The sequence below is a fragment of the Filicampus tigris genome, chromosome 17 (assembly GCF_054856515.1).
Source record: "Filicampus tigris isolate MCC_2025a chromosome 17, RoL_Ftig_1.0, whole genome shotgun sequence".
NCBI classification, from domain to species: Eukaryota; Metazoa; Chordata; class Actinopteri; order Syngnathiformes; family Syngnathidae; genus Filicampus; species Filicampus tigris.
The window spans coordinates 5,681,948-5,706,255 of NC_141233.1; the positions used below are offsets into that span (position 1 = coordinate 5,681,948).

Here is a 24,308-nt window from a genome sequence, read left to right on the forward strand (position 1 = left end):
TTGGCAGATGTCAAGATCGGAGATTCGGTGAATAATTGAACAGACACCAGTTGCCCCTGCGGAAAGATGTGAGGAAGACGAGCGCAGGGGGAGAAGAAGGTGAGCGTGTTTACGGCAAAGTAGAACACCGCTCGAGATCAGAACAGGCGTCTCTCCATTTGCAATCTTTTCTTATTAGCCCGCTCAAAGACTGCGAGGCAAACATCGATGAACTGATTAAAGGCAACCACACTGGAGTGGATACAAAGAATGAGAAAGACATTTAATGTATCCTGTCCATTAGCGGTTAAAAGCACCACCATATTACAATCAAGACTTTCTTTTTCCAAACAGAACTATGATTTGGTCTTCTGACAAAAAAAAATCTCCTAGCAATACAATGAATATAGTGTAGAAATATAATACTACTGTTATCATTGGCAAAATGTCAGTCATAATCATGGGCAAAATTTTTGGAATACTATCTTTATCATCAGCAAAATATTGTGATAGCATCATTATCGCAATCATAATATTCTTACGTGAGTAAAATATCATGGTTGTACCGTTAATACCGTAATACAGTGGGCATAATACTGTGATACAATGTACAGTAAATTGTTCGCAAAATCTGATGATATTAACTCATTCACCGCCAGACATTTTCAGACCCTCTTTTACCCTAAAGTTTGAAAAAAAAATTGAAAAAAATGTAAATAAGTTCCTGGGATTGAATGGCTGGACTGTGGAAAGACAAATATAATCATCAATGGCAGTGAATGAGCAAAGGGAAAAATCTTATACTGTGGTATCATCTTTATCATTGGAAAAGTATCACGATATAATTATTGTCACGGGCATATTCGTGGTAAAATATTGTGTTACAATCTTTAACGTTGGAAACATGTGATACTACCTATATTGTGCACAGTATCATAGACAAAATATTCTTTCATTATTGTGAGCAAAATATTGTGACATAATCAAGATCAAGAGCAAAATATGACTGCTGTGCTTTCAAGTGCGACGCTTGAAGCCGATGCTTTGGCATCACCTGTTCCAGCATGTTCTGTAGCCTCTCGGCCTCCAGATCGATCACAAACTTCTTCTCCTGCCGCCGGTCCAGGTCTTCCAGGAGCCGTCGGTAGTTGGCGTCATTGAAGTTTTCCACGCAGATGGCGCTCACCTGCCAGTTGTTCTGCCCCGCCCTCTCCATGATGGCCTGCAGAATGGCGTACCCTGACATGGTTGGATGAGACACAAAAGGTAGAGAGGTAAAGAGTTTTTTTTTTTACTCTTGAGGACAACTTGTATAACATTATTTCCGGAGCACCAGTCTAATCAAATTAAACCTCCTTTTCGATGGTGAATCTTCCAAGCATTGACAGGATGCTGAACCCACATTAGAGAGCCTAGCCAAAAACAGGTATAGAATTTAGCATCACACATCGGTCGAGTATACCTGCTGCCAAAGGGGGTTCTTTTGCGCAAATGCCTTAGTAAGGTGTTCACCAAAGAACAAATCCTGGAATTTGCCCAAAATGCCTACTTCAAACCAAAATGGTCAACTTCCTGTTCGATTTCAGGCATGGATCCTTGAAGTTTTTTCATACATTTTATTTTGATAGATATGTTGAGCCAATTTGGTGTTGACTGGTGAAACTGGTGACAGGGGGCTGACTTTTTCAAAGCAATTCTCTGGAAATGGTTGCTTCAAACCAAAATGGCTGACATCCTATTGAAATTCAGACATGGGTCCTTGAGACTTTTTTGTGCATCCTGTTGTTAGAGACGTCCACCCAATTTGGTGACAATTAGTGAAAATGGTGTCAAGGGCTGATTTGAACTTTTTTCTTACTTTCATATGGGTGCTACTTAGTGAATTTCAGGTCTTTATATCAAGAAATACACTTGCAACAGAATACAGTACAAACAAGCACATTTATTATCATCTTTTTGAGACTTTTGAGGTCCCCCAAAAGGTCGTCCACTAGTCGAAAGAATATTAACTTGTGATTCCAAGAGGGCCCAATAATATTGATGAATCAGGACAATAACATATTGGCCTACTGTGCAATGCTTTCCATTCACATGTTGTCGTCGGGGGGTGGCCATGTTGTCAAGTTGCCGTGAAAAGGGGACGAGTGACTGCGGCGAGCTGCGAGGGCGGCTGTTCGCCGGCAGGAACAGATGTCCCCCTTAAACGGCCCCTCCTGGTGGCCATCACAATCTGGCAACCCGTCTCCCTTTGCTACCAATTAGTGGCTTAACCTGCACTCTGGCAACCCGGCTCATCGCCCCCCGCTGTTCCTCCTTCCCACCTGCACTTCTTCAAACCCAACTAACCCACTAGAGAGAAGATGGCGCAGAGGGAGATTGCGCACATACTGTATACTAACAAGTCACAATATTAGGTACACCTGCACTTGTCTAGTTATATCCTAAACAAGTGCAGTCAAAGAGAGTGACTTTTAAATTACTGTATTTCCTCAAATAGACGCCATTCCAGGAGTTGAACGATTAAAGATTTTTCGTAGTTGACTATAATGTGATGGAAGTTGATTAGTCAAAGACGACATTCTTGAAAAAAAAAAAACAACAACATTAACATTAGCGATGAGTCAACTTCATGCATTAAGTGTGGGGAATCAAAACCGACTCAACCTTGGTTCAATTGGTTTATGAACATTTTTTTTTTTAGAAATATTGCTTGGTTTTATCAACTATGCGTCCTGAACACAGACTGAACAATCACTTCTGCTTTCTATCACACAGCGTACATTGGCTTCATGTGTCACGTATTTCAAGATTTTTGTTTTGCTGTAAATTAGCCCTCTGTATGTCTTTCAAGAAAGTGAAACAGGCAAGAAGCCATTAAAAAGGTGTGCAGCATCTGTTATTAGGTAAGCTCTCTTCGATTACGTTTGCATATTTATATTTTACAACGCAGTGCTCTTATTCTTTACTAGCGAACGTTGATTAGGCGAGGGTCACTGTAATTTAGAGATACAGTACGATACGGCATCCTGTCCCATGTTGCAAGACTCGACCCGATTACCCATCATGCCCTGTTGCATCACTTGGACAGGCAGTGAGCAGAGCGCGCTCGATGCAGGCCCGGCTGATTACCGGCTGATAAATGTGCAACTTCGGGGCAGGAAATCAGCGGCGGTGGGCCACAAGCAAACGCACGGATTCGCTGAGCTGCCATTCCAAATCTGCATGGGCTGCATGTGTTTGTGTCTCTTCCTTCCTACAGTGAGTGCTTTTAGAAGGCAGATAAGGAATATTATGCTTTCAAAAAAAAGAGCCATCCATCACAACATGTACAAGCAGCCGCTAGCCGGGGAAGAAATATCGTCTTGTTTACAGCCCGACTCGCCTGTCCTCATTTTTCACATGCTCATTTCTTCACTTTTTTTTTTCTATAACGCCTTTTTTTCTTCACGTCCACCACCGAAATAGAAATAATCTTCCAGGGTCAAATTTTCTTCATTATAACCTTTGTCATCTGCACGGTTTTGAGTCCTGTCAAGCAAGTGTCAAAATAAATTGATAAAAATGGACAGACAGATGGACAGATGGACAGATAGATAGATAGACAGATAGATAGTCATATATTTGGTGCACATGAAGTGCGGGAGAATATGAATATGAAACGTATGTCCAGTTTTGATGGAGAGCACTGACTCATTAAAAAGGGCAAGATGATTGGAAAAGAAGCGTTTTGGACATCAGTCGGTCATGCTTCCCATGCCAATACACTCTCACGTGCCCTTCTTCTGTTTCGTTTCAATGTTGTTGTTTTTTTTAAAACCCGAAACGCCACCAAACAAGATCGATCCAAGGTTCATAGTGTCGGGGCTGCATCAATTCCTCACTCCTTGCAAGGACGATTTGTAGTCAATACAGAGCGTTCTGCTCATTGAGCATCTAAAGCAGTGAGCCCCACACACACAAAAAAAAAAAAGAACAGTGCAGAGGTTTTTAATACAGATACTGCTACGATACATTGTGACATCGATATTATGTTTGGGACCTTTCTTGTGTTTGATCAGTGAGTGGGTCGAATGGCTTTTCACTGCTACCGAGCGTGAAAATAAGAGAACAAAAAAAAGTGTGTGGGGTGGGGGGGGGGGTCAATGTACAAATGTGAATCCCTCTTGACACTGTCCTCACTCCACCCGCCTGCAGAGAGAATGAAGAAGGTCTGAATGCCTTCTGGAAAAGTGAGATGTGGAGATATGATCCTGCCTTGTAATGGAAATGTGACACTATTGACTCTCTCTGGTGTACATGAAGTGCAGGGAGAGGCAAAAGATTGGATGTGAGACAATCAAAAGGGAAAGAAAAGTCCCCGAAAGGCAGTATAGGAAACGGTGGACACTTCAGGTGTGGGAGTGTGGGGAGGGGGGGGGGGGGAAACACTAGCTGCAACATTTGGACCAGGAGCTGCACTGCGATATTGATCGGCCTTCTCCACCCCGCGGCATGCTGCAGACAAAGTACTGCCATTATTTTACGCCGTGGTGTGTGCAATTTCAGGGGCAGCAGCCATACAGGAAATGAGCAAGTATTAATCAAATGGCCCTCTACGACAGTGATAACGCCATTTACAGCAATCCGGTTCAATTGTTTGGCATATAATGACTTATTTTAAACCGAGGAGACATCCTTTTTTGATCAACTTCTCACATCCATTCATGCACAGAAGTGTGCGAAAAGAGTTGAGTTGCTGTAACTAGAGAGAAAGTTGATCAATTTACCTTTTATCGCGCAAAAAAGGCCATTAACTCATCAAACGTGTATGCGTGTAGAACATTTGATCAAGCTTTTACCGTGACTCATCCAGACATAATGATGAAAACAAATGTTTTGCAATTTAGAATTGTCCATCCCTCTAGTATAGATAGTTCAGATTCGAAAAAAAAAATCCAGGATAAGTTTGTCGTTTCAGGACACCTGGAAATTGCCAAAATTACCCTAATATGGCCGCCTCAAACCAAAATGGCAGACATCCCGTCTGTTTTCAGAAATGGGTTCTTGAGAGTTTTTTGTGGGTCTATTCATGATGGACATGGCCGTTACATATGTCAAATTTCATGTTGACACATGAATCATTTCAAATACAACTCCTTGATAAGGCCAAAATGACCTAAAATGGCAGTTTTAAACCAAAATGGCAGACATCTTGTGTGTTTTCTGGCATGGGTTCTTGAGACTTTTTTGTGGGTCTATTCATGATAGACATGGCTATTTATTGTTTTAAATTTCACGTTCCTGAATGAGCCAATTTTTAGAACGGTTTTCATAGTAGTCGGTTTAAGTAAATGTAAGTAAAGTAAATACTAATGGCAAGCTTCGTTTCTTTTCGGGCATGGGTTCTTGAGATTTTTTTGTGGGTCTACTTTTCATAGACATGGCTATTAAATTTCACGTCTTTTAGTGAATGTGGCATCCTCGGCTTTTGACTGCCAATGCACACAACAACAACATGAAGCGTCTATAGAGGATGAATGGGACCCCTAAATCATATACTTTTCATCAGGTACCTCTCAACAAAAAGCGGCTCGTTAAAACAGGAATCAATCCCACTAAGAAACTCACCCCGATCTGTGTCGTAGAGAAAGACGAACTTGTTCCAGTCGTAGTGGTCCAGCAAGGACAAGAGCGCCCCCCGGATGGACGGCCGTAGTTGCAGGGTGAACTGGCTCTCGCCCTCGGTGGGGAAGCTTGGCGTGATGAGGGAGATGTGTAGCGCACTGCAGAAGGACGTCAACGTGTGTACCGAGCGCTTGTCATAGAGGCCGAAGATGGCGAAGACACCTCGGGAGTACTGGGAGCAAACTGTGGGGCAACAGAATGATGTGTTACTAGATCAAGTAAAAGAATTAAAGTTCATAAAATTTGAATTTCGACCAAAAATTATCACCATATCACACAAAAAAATCAGCACATCTCTGTAGACCTCATTTTCCATCAATAGCGTTTTGCATTGTGTGTTAACATTTAGCTAGTCGACTTTCGTCAGCCTTAATTAAGGTGGTTTGGTTAAACACGTAAATATCTTTGTTTGATCTTTAGTTTTCCACTAAATTTCAATTGCGAGTGGAAATTAAACAGCTTGGAGTAAGCACTTGGCCTCTTTTTGAAGATTTGCTCATAAACTGCCAATGCGGCAAATTCATAAAAGATCTACCATTTAGCTTGCAGCAAAGCTCTGTCTAGTGATTGCTCTTTATCTCAGTATGAACACTTTGTAAGTAAAAAAAAGAAAAAAAAGTGAAACACTATTATGTGCAGTGTGAGTACTTTTGTCCTCTCTGATTATATGTCAGGAATTGTTAACAGTACAGGTACAAAAATTGTTAGCATTTATCCTGCTAACACCAAACAGAAACAAACAGTGAAGAACAATAACAGCCAACACAGTAGCAAACCATTATCCTCTAATTCCTTTAAAGGACGGCACCAGACGGTAAACAGATCAGTAGCCCTTTCAAAAAACCTACAATCCTTCCTCTCACTTCCATCTGTGAAGCAGTGCACATGCAGAGATGTTTTCTCCCCACTAACAAAACACATGAAAACAGCACAAAAGGACGCACGAGTGTTGGCCGCACTTTGAATTCACGCAAAAAACGACTACTGGACTGCTTAAGGGAGATCTCATTATGGAAAGATGGTGCCTGTCTACTATAATTGCCCAACACAGAACAACACAATGGGATGATAATGAGCATCCTCCTCCTCAGCCAACCTACTGAAAGAAGCTCCAGAGGCTCCTTTAACTCCTTGCTATAAACAAGAGGGAAGTCATGTGGGATGTCAGCAAATCCCGTGTTTTAGTTTGATTACACATTGGTGCTCTGGGAAATGAGATATCGTATTGGAAGTATTGCCTGATCTAGCAGACACTCTTCTTAAAGGGACGTTTGGGCCAACAAACAAGCCTTTTTCACTAACAAGTTCATTTTAAATATATTTTTTATCAGGAAAATGGAAAGAGTTGTCATTTTCTATTTTATCAATCAATTTGGGAGAAATTAGGAAATAGGTGACTCCATGAATAACGCCTCTTGTTAATGAGGAAAATGGCCGCGCCCCCTACCGTTCTATCCTTGTTCGGTCGGAGTCACTGGAGGTATCGATTACAAAATCTCCATTGGAAATCATTGTACTTTCATTCAAATTTATGTGGACATCCCTACTAATGACCACTTCAACATATCAAAAGGATTAACCTCTCCGTGGCTGATTTATATGAGAATGAGGAAATGTGGAAGTGGGCAGAGCTACATAGATTTATGCTGGGACGAGCGCACACTGCTTCTTGCTAAAATAAATAAATAAATAAAAAAACACTGCTTCTTTGCTGGGCGGCACGGTGGTCGACTGGTTAGCACGTCCGCCTCACAGTTCAGAGGTCGTGGGTTCGATCCTGGCTCCGGCCTCCCTGTGTGGAGTTTGCATGTTCTTCCCGTGCCTGCGTGGGTTTCCTCCGGGTACTCCGGTTTCCTCCCACATTCCAAAAACATGCATGGTAAGTTGATTGGACTGTCTAAATTGCCGCTAGGTGTGATTGTGAGTGCGGATGTTTGTCTCTGTGTGCCCTGCGATTGGCTGGCAACCGATTCAGGGTGTCCCCCGCCTACTGCCCAAAGACTGCTGGGATAGGCTCCAGCACTCCCCGCGACCCTTGTGAGGACAAGCGGTATAGATAATGCATGGATGGATGGATGCTTCTTTGCTGATCACAGTTAGGACGGGCGAGACATTTAACACCAGTTAGGATATTTACAGAGACTGAAGTGAGAATGAGTGGACGTGCACATTTATTTGGATGAGGAATGGCCACAGTTTTTCAACGGTCAACACGCCGTCCAATGGAACGCAACAGCCGAACAGTAAGGAGCTAATGTTGTTGTGCTAAGGCCTTTTGTTTTAATGGCCTGAAGCTAGTTGTTGCTATTAGCTGTACTGTTATCCTACTCTTGGCTTGGAAGGGGAGGGGAGAAAGATCCATGCTTGCCTGACTGCTTGCCCGCTGCCCAGTTGCCGTCTGCCTCCCGAGAGTTGACACGAGTTTAGCGTAGCTAAATGTCCGAAATATAAGCAGTTGGGGTTTGTGTGCGCATTCCTGCTCTTGTCCGCTTCAGCCTGTGTAAGTGGAGAGGCGATCGCCACGGTATTTTTGATTTTTTGGAGGTCATCATGATGAGATCACGTTTTATGTCAATAAATCCAAACTATTGTGCAGAACACTTTTATACTTTCACGGGTTGAAGTGGACAAGAGTAGAAATGTGCATTTGCATTTTGATGCATTTCGTTTTAGACAACAGAACTAACAAAGCGAGCAATATTACCACGCTTGGCTCCCTCCCGTGACGTAGACAGCTGAGACAGAAAACATAACATAAGCTACGCCCCAAAAAGACGCGGGGCAATTTGTCGTAAACCTAATCACAAAAAAGCCCTTAAATCACTACAGAGTCGTTAGGGCGGCATTTTAGTACTGATGTCATTTTTACATGCAAACCTATTATATAAGTGCCAATGTTAAGATCATCCAAGTGTCTCTTTAAGGTTAAGATTAGATTTTGCAAATCCTTCCTCTTCCAAACCACGGTACCAGAAACTTCGCAGTAGTCGACCGTTTCGACAAGAGGAAAAGGCATAAAGCTCACACCAATAACGCAAGGGGGAGAGGTCGTGTCACTTTGCTTGCAGTGATAACTGCAAGTGGCTTTTCACAACCGCCGTATACCTTACGACCGGTAACCAGCCTATGCCTAGGTTCAACTGTATTGATTTCCAATGTTCAAAATTCAAAATCAAACCTTTTACTTAATCAACTGTTACTGACAACTAGCTCCAAGTTTTCAGTAGTTTACATAATTCAGTTTTTTTGTGCCACTTTAGAGGTCCGCTGCGGAATGCCGCAAGGCTCAACCCTTGGGCCAATTTTATTTATGCTGTACTTCCTCCCCTAAGATCTCTTTTTAGAAAACATATGTCTTTACACCGTTATGCAAATGACAGTCAACTCTGCCTGCCTGTGCGGTGAAACAATCCTGACTCCTTAAAACCTTTGTTTGCATGGCTGGCTTTAAGCTTTTGAAATTTCAATAATAAAAAAAACGAAAGTCATGGTGTTTGGTCCCGGCAATATATATATATATTTTTCCTCCAAGACCAAGGTAAACCTCCAATATCGCATTGCGTTTTTGAAACAGTTGTACATGTTTTATGACATACCGCCTTGATTATTGGAATGCCTTGTACAGTATGTCGGCATTAGTCAGGCCTCCATCTCCCACTTAGTTAGTCCAGAACGATGCTGCTCCTTTGCTAACCACAAGTACCCGTAAGCAAGAGCACATCACCCCTGTACTGACCTCCCTTCACTGGCTTCCTGCGCCTTTTAGGGTTGATTTGAAAATTGTAATGTTTAAGGTCCTAAATGACTTGGCACTATCTCTCCGACCTGTTGGAACGCTATGTTCTTTCAAGGTCCCTCAGGTCCTCGATCAGCTATTCTTGTCCATCCCGAAAGCCCGGTTGAAGCTTATGGGAGACTGAGCTTTAAAAATGGCAGCTTCAACGCTTTGAATGTTAGGCAAGCCCCCACTCTACAGGTGTTTAAATAAGACACTTTTTTTTTCCTTAGCTTTTGCAACATAGCCCGAGTGACTGCTCATGTTACACCATGTATGACTTATGTTTTCAATGCGTCATTTGTTTGTTCTGTCCTTGAACATGCGGAGCACCTTGGTTCAGCTTTGTTGTTTTAAATGCGCTATATAAATAAAGGGGTATGGTATGGGCTGTGATTTTTGGATCACCACTAGAATATTTGAGATGCGCTATTTCACTTTTCAAGACTAAACGATTGCTGCTATTGACTCCCAAAAGACACACAGACAGTATATCTCACACCCATGGTGTGTGTGCGTGTTTGTGTACGTTGCATGTGTCCACATTGAGGGATGATGGCCCTCGGGAGAAGTGGAGTCGCGGTCGAGAGCAAGTCCACTCGAGCAAGAAAGAAGGTTGAAAATCCTCACAGCCCACTGATGTCCTCTCTTCTTCAGGCTTCACACACACATACAGAAACACACACACATACACACACACACGCGCGAGCGCGAGTGGGAATGGTCACTTCAATAACAACACATCAGCATGCATGTATGGTAAGCTGCTGGTGGCTCATCAAAAGCTGATCAACTTTCCCTGCAGTGTTTGCCTCTTAATTGCCGCCTGTTTGTTTTATTTTCCACACCATCAGGCTGTTGTACAATCAGGATCTCTGACTGGCAGGGAACCGACGTCATTCATTTAAAACACTGCCACTGTTTATTTAAGTGGAGTCGCGTCCGGCCGCGGAGACTCGCAGCATGAGTCAGTTTCCTACCGCGGCACCTCCAGCAGGGACATGGACTAAAACAACAATAAATCAAATAAGTGAAAATCACATACAAATAGTAGGAGTAAGTCCAAATGCCAGCCTTAGCATTCACCGCAAAGTGGCTGCTTCAAACCAAATTGGCAGACTCCTTGTTCACTTTCAGGCATGGGTCCTTGAGACTTTTGTTGCGTCCTGTTATGATAGACATGTAAACCCAATTTGGTGACAGTCAGTGAAACTGGTGTCAGGGCCTATTTTTTCATTTAATTTTCCAGGAGTGCAAAGCCAATATGTTATGGCCGGAATTGGCCCAAAATGGTTGACTCCTGCTCACTTAGGAATAGGTCCTTGAGACTTTTTCATGCCTCTGTTATGACAGACCTGTCCACCAAATTTGCTGACAATCAGTGAAACTGATGTCTGGGGGTATTTACTTGGTGTTCTCCAAAGAAAGAGCCCTGAAATTCAAAGGAAATAGCCACTTCAAAGCAAAACAGCAAACTTCCTGTTTCAATTCTGGCATGGGTTCTTGAGACTTTTTCGTGCATGCCGTTATGATACACGTCCACTCAATTTGGTGTTGATTGGTGAAACTGGCAGGGGGCTGCTTTAAAAACTAGCACCACACGCTCTTTGACTGTACAATTAAAACATCAGGGGTGGGCTTTTGTTCATTCTGAAAGGAGGTGACATTTGAAAAAGACCCCCCTGCCGCCATAGCAGAAAAGAGACAGAAGCCAATAACGGGCAATCCATCAGTGTCACGGCGGCTCACACGCCGCGCACCATTGTGACCTCGTAGGCGGTCCCACGGAATCCTGGACTGGTCCATTTAGTCCCACACCAGCGGTGACCCTGAAAGCGCATCCGCTAGCCTCACACGCCACTGCACAAACAGGTCACACACACACACACACACATTGTGCAGCAGCTGATCAATGCTTCTGACTTGCATGCGCGTGACACACAAACAGGACTTCAGTATGTAATTTCTGTGGGGTAAAAAAAAAAAAGAACGCCTCTTTTTGTCTTCATCAAGCGTCTATAAAAACCACCCGGGCTAAGCCATGCTAAGCTACTACTGAAGTGCGATAAAAGTGAGACAATCTTTTTTCTGTGCTCGCCTGTGCTGCCCGGCGGGACTTTGGAGGGCTTAACTTCATTGTTGCCTTGAGGTGTAATTGTGTAGACCTGGGCTAAAATGTATCAAAAAAGCTGCTAATTTAAACTAAAATAAATGTAAATCCATCCATGTTCGATACTCAATTACAGAGCACAGAAAGGCATCAAAAAGTCACATTCACACCTTATAGGCTTATAGACATCTATTCGAGTTGAGATGTTTAGTAAGTGAACGGTGCAATCGATGACTAAATGAAAACAATGAGGAGGTATAATCATGTAGCTGTGATAAACATGTCATGGTCGACAAGCAAATGGCAACTAGCCTGGCAGCGGCTTGCGTGAAAAGGTAACGTAGCAGTCGACATCTTTACTCAAGAGTTTTTTTCTGGGTCGATAGTAACTACAGTATCGAATCCAGGGAACAAAAACAAGAAATATAAAGCAACCACAATAACAGCAGTAACCACAAGGGAAAAAATACAACACAAATGTAGCAGCTAGTGCAAGGAAGAGGCTAATATAGCAGGCTAAATCTTTACACAGCACTCCTTTTTGTCTGAAACGTATCACCTGTCAAACTCCTTTGTTCACAAATAATTGATCAATACCAGCTAGCAAGAGCCCTCTCAAGGAAACCAAACAAGACGTAGAAAACGAAGATCCAAGATTAAGGCATTAACACCAAGTGAAAATCAAATGCTAGCTGCAATCTTCATCTCTACTCTTTGCTACTGCTTGTCAAACACAACAAGCATATGGACTCAAACTGACCATAAAAGTCGCAAAGATCAACATTAATTAACCTATATTCACAAAATGTTGGCACATACTTTGCTAGAAGCTAGCAGTCCAGCTTGAAAACACAGCAGCCGGCGTGCATAATGTACGTCCGCCAGTGTACAAACATGTTAAGCATCGCGCTAGTATGTGACTATTTCCCATCCAAATTGATAAAAGGGCCACGGTGGCAGTGAGCGCTCTCGCAACTGGATGCGCTGCTATGTCCAAACAAAACAGAGGCTGTGTTAACAAACAACAACCAGCATGAAAATCTGTGTAACCACACGCACGCACACACACACACACGTACACATTCACTTACGCACACATATTGACTGTTTAAGCTTTTTCACTAATTTATACTAGAGTGAGGCACAAAGTTTTCTCATAGGAAAGTCAGTTACATATACAGCCTGGCGTTTATCCCAGCTGACTTTTGGGCAAGAGGCAGGGTATATCCCGGACCGGTCGCCGGCCAATCGCAGGGCAACATACAGGAAAACAACCATTCATTCACACCCATATTCATGCCCATGGACAGTTTTTCTAATGACATTTCTGGTCTGTATTGTATTGAGTGAGCTCCAATGGCAAGAAATGAGCGTTAGATGCGTTTAATGACACCATTTCACACCACGATATCAACTGCAGAAAAACGTCTCCCTCCACTCATCGAGAATGGAGCAGCGGGAGGGAAACGAAAGGACGCAAAGGAAAACTATGGAGTCCCTTTGTGCGAGCTTGAAGATCAATGCCGCCCTCCATGTGGGAGCCATGAAAAGGAAGCCAGCACTAACAAAATATGACTACACTTGTTACTCACTTATTATCACTATCATTACATTTTTGGGGAAGGTTAAACCTGCAGGGGGTCACACCGCCCCATGAACATTTTGGTGTACCATAGAAACAAGCAAGACTTGACGCCTTTTTCTGGGACTCCTTTCAATAGCCATGTTCTCCTGACAAATCAGAAGTCAGCCAGCGCCCTGTGATGAACTATGTTGGGACCTTAAACATCCCACTGTATGTTACTGAAGTCAAATCCTTGCGACCAGCATTCGAAGCAACAGGACAGAGGACATCACATCCTTATGGAAACAACGCAGCTGGTTGAGTAAAGCCTGCAGACACAAAGTGTATGATACATCTCCGTATGTGCTAGTGTGTGGGTGTGTCAGCTTGAATAAAGCATGTGTGCACTCAAGTGCACGCGTGTCCGCATTTGTGCACATTCATTTACCTTGGGCATCACACATACACACACGCCCACACACAAAGAGGGGAAATAAAGAAGATCCAAGAGACAGAGGGGGTGAGTCCCACTGGACATCATGGCAACACATTTTCCCATAATGCATGAGGGCCGCTGAGAGAGCATGACTGCACACACACATATTGTATGAACACACACACACACACACACACACACGTATGGTGCACTTCTGTCAGCTTGATTTTGTCTCCCAGCGTGCCTTAGCTTTCAAAGTGATGGCTCGGGGGGCAAGCGCACTCATCATTTCCACACGAGGCCGTCTTCGAATCAGGCAGCCTGACACTACATGTTGAAAAGCATTAGCCATCGCCTTTTACACCGTACGTGGCGATAATATTATAAGGCCTCGCTCTTCTCTAATTAAACCACACTTCTCCGTGAGAGTGTGTTTAAAATGAGAGGAAAATGAAGAAGGAAATGGCGAATACTGCCGTACTGCGCAGAGCTGCCGGAGGCGTCGATTTACTTAACTATAGAAGAGGGAGAGGCAGCTATTACGCATTGAGTATTTGGAATAATATGAAACGTTATTCGTATATTACAATTTGTGTCATGTTAAAGGGGAATTGAACACAAAAGAAAAGGGACTATTATGGAGAAAATGATGGAGAAATGACTCATCTTTAAAGGGGACACATTGTGTAAAATGGACTTTTGAGGGCAGGACGGTTGTGCTGTGTGTTGCGTTGTGTCTACCAATTATTTCTTGATGAGATACGGCACATATGTGACATTACAAAAAATTCACAGGAGAGCTTCGTACGAAAATGGCGCAAAAAAGTCTACACAGTGGTACCTCTACTTGCAATTTATTTAAGTACTTCCAGGTACCAGTTGTTGCTTTTGCTAACTATGGTGGCAGTGAATTTCACAACAAGCGATAGTTTGGCGGAAAAAAGAAGCAAATTGTGCTTGCTTCAAGCTGTTTATTACTACTCCCAGTTGAGGTAAACATAAAACAATTTAAGAATATATGTAAACATGAAACAAAGACAATTACCCTTATTTAACCAAAACCACATAACTTTGCCTTATGAAAGTCAGCTAGCTAAATGCTAACACATAATGGGAAACGCCATAAATGCGTTAATGAAACTAGCATCGATGTTGTGATACTTGTACCTCCAAAATCATCACTTTTTCTGGGGACCCCCAAAACAGCATGCCTTACATCGTGAAAGAGTGCTAGCTATATTTGAACACTTTAGACTTGTCAAAAATGTGTAAAATAGCCTGGAAAAGCCTGCCACAGGACATCAGGTCTGCAGAGACTGTTGATATTTTTAAGAGGAAGCTCACGACACACCTTTTTAGTTTGGCTTTTAAATAATTTAAGTAATTTATCTTTTTCTTTTTATTGGGGATTATTTTTACTTTATCATATTTTATTATACTGATTTTAATTCTTAGTTTATATTACTGTTTGGGGGGGACTGCCCTTCCCGCGGGGTGCTTCATCGCAGGGCCTCCTTAGGTCCAGGTGCCTGGGGGCCTCCACACTAGGTGTGGGGTCTCCCCGGCTAATCTGGGCCGAGGGTCTCTGTGATGGTGGCACCCCCCGTGACCCGTCATTCCCCTCAGCCCGTGGGCTGTCATTCCCCTCAGGGTGAATGAGGAATGAGCCCCCCTTGGGTACCCTTTCCTCATATGGTTTCTCTATGTCTTGTCATGTCTTTTTTAACACACTTTATCAGGTTGTGTGCTTTGTATGTGTGTGTGTGGGGGGGGGGATGTGGGTGTGCGTGTACGCGTGAGTGCTGATATACTGGCGGATATATGTCTTTGGGTTTGTTAGGAGGGAGCGAGGGAGCGGGTCTTCCTTTTATGTTGTGTTTTGGACATTTTTATTGGACAGCACTTTGAGTTGCATTTTTTTTGTATGAAAAGTGCTATATGAATAAATTTGATTGATTGATTGATTGATTGATTGATAAAAATAACATCCTCAAGTGTGGATTGATCAGTAGTATGCCTATGCAGATTTATGAAAATATATGTGCTACCAACTGTTAACAAGCTAATTTCAAAACATGAAACATATGGTGACAATGAATGTGATATTTACATTTCCCGTGATACAGCTATCTAATAAACAATCGTTTATGGTGTGTTTTCCTAATGAAATACTTAGTTGTATTACCATTTTTCAACTCCCTCTTGAAAAAAGAAAAACGTGTCATATAAGGCACGACCTACTGCCTAATGAGTCAATACGTCATCATTGCTCGTTATCAGCCCGATTCAAGAGTACGTTCCACTTCCATAAAGGTATTAGACTATTTAAACAAACGGCAAAGGATGCCTGAATACAATCACGTAGTCGGGTAAATAAATTCAATCAAACAAAATTGCTTTGCATCCATCATACGGCGAGACTATTGGCAAAGTGTTGCATAAAATCACAGCTGAAGTGGAGCGACACAATTACACTAAGTGCCGAACCTACTGCCTATGTGAGCCCGTTTGGGGGGCGGGGTAGGGGGGCATATGACAGAAGAGTAAATTATAGTTATGACTGCACGCAGACACCAGCAGCGCCTGAAGCCCCCACCAATCGGGAATCCGCTCGAGCTGAAACACATTTACGTCGCCAGACATTAAAACACAACAAAAATAAGCGCTAATAATGTAGCGGGGAACCTCGCAGGGGATCGCCGGGAGCGCCTTAAAAATGAATATTTTAACTGCCGATGCCGAGGGACGTGTGAACCAAACTCCTTGTAACCACTTAGCATTCATAAAACATGAGATAACCAGAGAGGGGAGGAGAATATGGGAAATTTATTGGGAGGTAACATACGCATTATCGGAGCGGAGTCTCAGACATATCACTCCAATAACTTGACAGTATACAGACACAGAAAACATCACAGTAGCAGTAAATGGAGCATTACTGTGATTTGTGGGAAAGAAAGACAAATTACTGTACTTTTTATTTGTTCAATTTTTACTTTTTGAACCTCTCCAGATGATAACACCTCCAAAAGACATTTGAGAGAGGTCAAGTCGTCCACTGTTGTTATATTTAAAATATTTTCAAAATTTAGTACTTTACCGATTATCCCATCAATTAAACGAGTAATTGGATATAAATTGATTTTGCATTATTAAAGGTGAGGGTGAGGTGCAGGTATTATTTTGGTCCATTTGCGGTTGTTATCGTCATGTTCTACTGTAGCATCAGTGAATTTCAGTGTGCACGGCTTTTAAATATCAGTGCCAAAATTAGTAGTCTGACAAAATGCCACAAAAACCTTTGGTGTTACATAATGCTACCTACCTGTACATCTTCAGTCTCAATAAACACGACCAATATTTGGGGTCTGACATAATGCCACCAAAGCCTTCAATCCCACCAAAGCTACCAAATCATTCCGTCTCATCTTTCACCAAAGACTATCAAATACATCAGTCTCACCCAAAAAGACTAAAGCCATCAGTCTTAGCGAACACTACGAAAGCTGCCCGTCTCATGCAACCCCACCAAAACTCTCAGTCTCCGCTAATAATACCAAAGTCTTTGGTCTCACAGGACGCTATCAAAGTCTTCAGTCTCACCTAGCACTAACAACACTTTGGGTCTCACTTAACATGATCAAAGTCTTGAGTCTCATCTAAAACTACGCAAGTCTTCAGTCTCATCTATTACTTCAAAAGACTTCAATCTCACCCTAGTGCTACTTAGTGTTGAGTCTCCCCCAACACAACACAACCCAACACAACACAAGTCAGCCTCATCAAACACGACCAAAATGTTGGAGCTCACATAATACTGTAAAAGACTTCAGTCTCACCCAATGCCTTCAGTTTAACCTAACACAGTCCTTTCCCTTTACACTCGCAAAAAGCTTTGGTTCTCGCACAACACTACCGACTTGCAGCTGTGTGTCAGCCTAAAGGCCTTGAAAAGAGCTGCAGAATGAATCCGCTGCTTTCAATCCATTCAAAAGTACTGTTGATAAGATGGCGAACATGGCGAAAGGACACACATGAGCAAGCACATATTACATACACACTTGCGCATGCATGCGTGCGCCGAGTCATCTCGGGACAGGATGTTGGGAAGGATAAAGCACACTCTGCTTCACTGACTTTTCAGACAGCGCGTCCACCCAGCCACACTTAAACCATAGCAGAGCTTGGAGGACTTTTGGTCTGAGGACAACGGTTCTCTTTTTTTTCTGGCCGATGCTGTCAGATCGGCTCAGCGTCACACTTGTACAGCGGCTCAGTGGCAAAACACACAGGCTCGCACTTGGCCTTCCTCAAGCTCTGGCCCCAGATCATCAGGGAGAAGCAGACGAACAGATTCCTTATTCATGTACTCCCGTCAACTTGGGCGGAGACCAGGTGAATGAAAGTTGGGAAAAATGGGATGAGAGGGCGGACAGGTTGAGGGCAAAAGGAGAACAGAAGAAAAGAGCCCCGTCTTCACATCCAAAAGCCAGCTCAAATAAAGATGGCTAACATCGTCACCGCATCGCTTCGCACCCGCCCTCGCCACATGAGTCAACCTTCCTCCTTTCCCGTTCCATTACGTCACACTCGTCTCCGCTTCCATTCATGAAAGCCTCGCTGGTCTTAATCTGGCTTTTGTAAACGGCAGAGACACTTGGCAAAGCTGTGATGTCAGCCGATAACACAATTGAAGACAGCGGTGCTTACTCCACTGTTAGAAACATCTAAAACTACAGTGTGCACTTGGTCAAACAAACATCACATAGACGTCTCACAAACGGTGGACCCACTATTACCGGTAATCTCGTTTTAGAAAAGAAATACAGTATCGAGTAGGACTAAGAAAAAAGAATAGTATTACACGGTTTTCCAAATGCATACCCAGACTATCAAAGTCTGCATACCCAGACTATCAAAGTCTATTTGATGGTTTTCATTGGACAAGAACAACATTAATGTCCATTATATTTGATCACGGCCAGGCTTCCGAAACACACATTCCGAAACAAATAAAGGCAAACCTTGACACATTGTAAAATCTAATATCGTCCCTTACTTGATATCATCTGGGACATAATACACAATGACCTATGGCTGACATTCTCTGTGCGCTACCTTGCGCCGGCCACCGCAGAGACGTTTGCCCTATTTTTAGAAAGCGCTGAAAGCCGCTCAGACAGGCAGAAAACATTCAAAAGCGTAAACAATATATAACTGAGATGTCGGCCAAGCACTACGTTAGAGAGAGGAGAGAGGAATGCCTCATACGGAAATTCATTCTATTCTAAAAATGAATTTGTGTTGCTCCACTAATAAGATCATCATATTAGGAACAATGAGAAAAAATGGCTTGGGACAATCACTCTGCTACTTGACAAGAACGCAGTTCTATCTCATCTCTTCAAACATGTTAACATGGATTGTGTGTACCGCGGCCAACAACTGTGAAGTCGGGGCCAGTCTGTTCCCAATAGATCTGGTAAAGCAAACAAACGATAGAAAAATGCATCTGGACTGTCGAGTACCTCAGTTTTGTCATTTTCAATTTATTTTTATTTATTTATTTTTTTACAGCATTTGGCTGAATTTTGTTTTCTCACCTTACTTTGTCAAGAAATAATTGAGGGAGTATGTGGCAATTGCTTATTGTTATGGCTGTAACTATGAAAATGGCAGAAGCTATGTTGCACATTGTAAACAATAAGTCATTATTTTTGCATCATTTCACACACATATTTAGATGACACTTCAAAAGTATAGCCAGGTTTACATGGAGACTTTTTTGTCGAATGAAGCTCTCTGCTCACCTGTTTACGCCAAGACAGAGCATGCGCAGACCGGCTATTCTGATTGAACTGTTTCCATGACGTTCGTTCGGATTGGCGAAGGGAATAGACCACCCCCGACATATAGTAGCTTTACGTATTTTTACAATTGAAAGACAATTCCAGTTATTTGAATATGCCCGTACAATGCTTTTGGTAAAAAATACCCCAAGGGTCAAGAATTACACAGTGGTGCCTTGAAAATTCATGTCATACAAAATGAACAGATCGTCGTCGTCTTCTTCAAAAAAAGAGGCTTAAAGTTGTTTATTGCCACTCTCAGTTGAAATTTACTGTCAAACTAAACACAAAACGAAAAGAATTACATATTGGGTATTTAAAAAAAAGCCACATAGATTAACCTTTAGTCAGATAGCTGAAGGCTAATGTTAACATACAGTAGGCACGTAATAGCATCTTTGTGGCTGCAAGTATTTGAAAGGAAACAGCGTGGCAAAAAAGTATCAGCGTCGCACCATTGGGGACTCCATACTGAAGTGTGCATAAATATTTGTGCGAGTGTGTGTGTGCGTGTGTTTGTCACTGTGCGTCCAAGGACTGAAGTTGGAAGCTAAAGACTATGTCACAGGCAAACACCATCTGGGGGCTCACAGGAGTGTGGATGGGCAATTTCTTGTCACGCTGTGCCCCATCCATGCCACTAACTGTGGGGGGAAAAGGGGTACGACTTTCTTCCCGGCACCACTCACTCCTGGAGATTTGGAAACAAGTGGCAAGTGTTCCCACGCCTACGAGGCACAGTTGTTGTCGTGAAATACACACTGTCAGTGAAGGTAAACACTTTGCATTATTCAAAGTTGAACATGAATAATCCAGACACCGTGTTACATTCGCAGGCCTGGTGCAGCAATGTGAGCTCCATTTCCCCCGGCGTAAAAACAACCGTGACCTCCTCAGACGAGAGTTTATTTATTCTTATTAGTGTGAACTTTTACAAGTACAGCAAACTGCCGCTATTAATGAGCGATCCGGACTGAGCCCTGCTATGAAGAGCAAAAAAAATCAATGAGTATATCTTTATAATTGCCTCTATGGTGTCTTAAACCTTCAATATATCACAAATTATGACTTCAAGACTCAGTAATTCCACAGACTAAGTTACATAATACCATCCTTACACCAAATGTTTCCGTTCATTGCTTGGCATCAGCTAGGGTGGGCAAAGATTCGGAGCCACTTTCAAGCAGACTACACTGTCTGACACCCGAGAATCATGGAATTCTGTGTTTGACAAATTGTAAATTCGATCCTGCACAAAAGTGACACGAAGCACAGGCGGGGAAACTTTTGTGTCTGTTTCAAATGAACAGACGGTCCAAAGAGAAAGGAGTCAACTTCCTTCACCAACAGATGTCACCCTTACTGATAAAGTCGTGAAAAGTTCAGAGCAAAAGACACACACAGAGCTCATCCTTTGATGCTATGTGAATTAGCGCTAGTGTGTTGAGCATTCTACCAGGTCTAACATTGGTCTTTAAGTCGTTCCCCAAAACCTTGCGCAAAATCCAAATTTGACAACTTTCGACTTTGGAGGTTCCACTATACAAAACAAAACTGTTATCTCAGACACGGTCACTCCACGCGCTCATTAATTATTCTAGCAGGCATCTCCTCTTCCCTTTGGTTCCGCTCACCCTCCTCCTTCGAGTTTTATACTTCAAGCAAAAGCGTACCACAAAGAATTGGCTCATCCCGCGCGATTAATTGCTTGCCGCCTCCAAGAAGCCTCTCCGCTGGCACAGACGGTGAGAAAATCGTACATCTGATGAAGCGGGCCAAGCAGAATCCCGCCTTCTGCGTTGCCGTAACAATGTGCGATGCCCACGTGCAACTTCCACCAGATACCAAGAAAACAATGGAGCCTCTGAAGTCCAGTTGACAATTCATTTGAAACAAATATGCCCTCTTGTTAGACAAAACCCAGTGTTGGACAGTTAGTTTTTTTTTTCAGGAGCGGCTTTATGATGGTGTCAATTTGATGGACTAGCTACATTTTAAATGACACCAGACTTTGACATCATGCTCCAGCCACATTCAACGCCACAGGTAAAAAAAAAAAACATACTATGTGGTGTCACCTATCTGTCAAGGTTAACCTGTCTTTGATTGGGGCTCATTTGGGGGAATTCCCAAGTAGGAGTTTGTTTTCGTACAAGACTTGGAAATCACCCAAAGTGGCTGCTTCAAACCAAAATGGCCAACTTCCCGTTCAAATTCATGTATGGGTCTATTGGTCTTGAGACTACCTTTTTTTCATGTGCCCTGTTATGATAGACATGTCCGTCAAAGTTGGTGTCAATTGGTGAAAATGGTGTCAGGGGCTGGATTTTCAAACTTTCCAGGGAGCTCTACTGTAGGAATTTGCCCTAAATGGCTGCCTCAAACCAAAATGGCCAACTTAATGTTTAATTTCAGGCATGGGTCAATGAGACTTTTTCGTGGATCCTGTCATGATGGAAATCCATCCAATTGTTGATTGGTGAAATTGGTATTGGAGGCTAAAAAAAAATTCGGAATCAATTGTTGACATCAAACTCATCTTATATATTAAATGACGCAGGCAAAAAAAAAAACGTAGCCATTTAATGTCACACATCTGTCATGTCAATTGGCAAAATGGGTGCCGGGGACTAGAAAGGGTCGTAACTGGTATGACTTGACGTCCTGTTCAATCCTGTTCCACGCCAGTACAAGCATATGACTTGCCATACACAGCAGACTTCATTCATCACAGCGCCATCTACCGGTTCATGCGATCAATCCCAATGATGCAACAAAATGAAATGGATTCTCCTAATGGGCCACGTCTCTTCAAAGTCACTAACATAGTTCCTACGTAACCCTGCTCACCAACTAAGTCACTAAGCAACAGGCCAACCGATGGCAATCAATCCAAAACTTGCACTCACTATGAAGCCAGGCCGTGCAGCTTTCTCCACCTAACCGTCCCGCAATCCACCAAGATGCCGGATGGTACATGCATCTTCATGGCAGGGGTACTGGAAGACAGCTGGACCTCTTCATCTCTGTATAAATCTCCACCGGCGCGAGACAGCGCTAACTCTGACCTCATTACAGCCGCTAACAAGTGCGCGCAACACCGGTTGGGCTCGGGATTTATCTTCTTCAAGACGAACCACGGGGCCTTATTTGCACTCCAGTGCAGCGCTATTGAGCTGATACGCTTGCGTGGCGACAAGGTGACTCTAAGGCTAGAACGAGATGGATAGGAGACGGAGTTTATTTATTTAACTGCAGATGGGGAAGGCAATGGTGGGGGTAGAGTCTTTTCAGGAGAGGCCATATTCTGTGTACGTTTTTAAAATGACATGAACAACAAGTAGACTGGGCAGACTAAACAAGTTGTGTTACACCATGGAACATTAACATCGATGTTCACGACATTGTGGGGCGACTACATGTCAGCGTCTACTGGACATATCGTCCAGAACAACCAAGACAGACTGGGTGGAACAAATGCACAAGGCTGTGCTAAATGCCATCTCTACATGATAAAACAGCAAGAACAGATAAGAACAAATAAGTGAGCAGTGACCATAGTTATACCGATAGCCTGGAAAGCTACTTCTTGGAAGTTTTAACTCATCAGGATAGGATCAGGTTTTGACCCCTTGCTGGATTAAAATCTGGACTCAATGTGCTGGGTCAAGGCCTCAACCCCAAAAACTCTTGTCAACAAATATTTGCTAATTTTTGTAATCAGAGGTGCAAGAAAACTTTTCTAGGTAATTTTTTATGCTGATTGTGACCTCATTTTTTCTCTAGTATAGAGGCGTCAAACTCAAGGCCCGGGGGCCAGATCCGGCCCACCACATCATTTTGTGTGGCCCGCGAAAGCAAATCATGTGTGTCCACTTCCATGATCCTCGCCAAAATCTGGATTAACATTTTAAATTTTCACGTGTAATAAATAACATCGAGATTTGGCAAGAATGTCTTTGTTACCCTTTTTACAGTAACTTTAACAATAATTCCCAAAAACAAGTATCCCTGATTTCTGATTTCAGAACTAGTAATCCATCAATTTATTGTGCATAGGTAATAATACGATGAGGCAATTCAACATTTATTTGGTTTCACCGTCGTAACAGCTCTCTGAGGGAAGCTGTAACTACAAAGTGTCCCGTGATCCAACGCTGGGTTAGCTATTACACCCAATTTGGGTTACTTTTAACCCAGCAGTTTTAACAGTGTACTCATGATGGTTACTTCACGTAATACCTCCTGGTTGTGTAATTGAGATTCGTGTATTCCTCATATCAAACACCCTTGTTGACAAAACGCATACTAAGTTTCCGTTAAGACGTCACACTTGCTCCACATTCCGTGCTTAAAATTGAGACGACACTTCAAGTGGGTTTCATTTCATTTCTTCCGGAAAGGGGGGCTTGCATTATGTATGTTAAGGGAATGCTGGATGTTCTTCACCAAGGAGGAGAATCATCTGGCCTGTCTGCCTCATTAACCAACCTCAGGTCCCCTGTGGAGATAGGAAATAACTCCAGGAGTGAGTGGGAAGGGTGGGGTGGGGGAGCACGGATGGGGTTGGGGGGGTTTGGGGGGAGGGATTCAGGGTGGGACGCAAGGCTCAGCGTGAGTGATGTTTGTTTGCGGGATTTAAAAGAAAACCCAGGGAGTGACGCAAGGAGAGATGAGTCGACTTAATAACAAACGCGCTGTTTGACACTTAGTGCTTGCATGCCGTCTCGCTCGGGAAAAGTGGATTTAATGTGAAAGCGCTCATAAAACAAATCCGCCTGTCAACACGGCGGCAATTTTTACTTAAAGTGACACAAAATGGGATTGTATGACCTTGTTATTCACCAGAAAAGACAGTCGGAGGGCTGCAAAACAGCAGCTCCTAAAATTAAGGTGAGATTTTCAAAGTCAAACACCCTCAAAAGTGGTAC

General features: G+C 42.9%; 1 protein-coding gene across 2 annotated transcripts in view; it reads right to left on the bottom strand.

Annotated features, from left to right (window-relative positions):
• Positions 1-24,308, bottom strand: part of LOC147133057 (glutamate receptor 4) — a 74,957-nt gene that overhangs the window by 32,863 nt on the left and 17,786 nt on the right. For both annotated transcript variants that reach the window (XM_086012639.1, XM_086012638.1), the window contains exons 3-4: positions 5,587-5,826; positions 1,034-1,218 (exon numbers count right to left, since the gene is read on the bottom strand). In XM_086012639.1, coding sequence (XP_085868765.1) covers positions 1,034-1,218; positions 5,587-5,826 — 425 coding nt within the window. The remainder of the gene's footprint in view (positions 1-1,033; positions 1,219-5,586; positions 5,827-24,308) is intronic.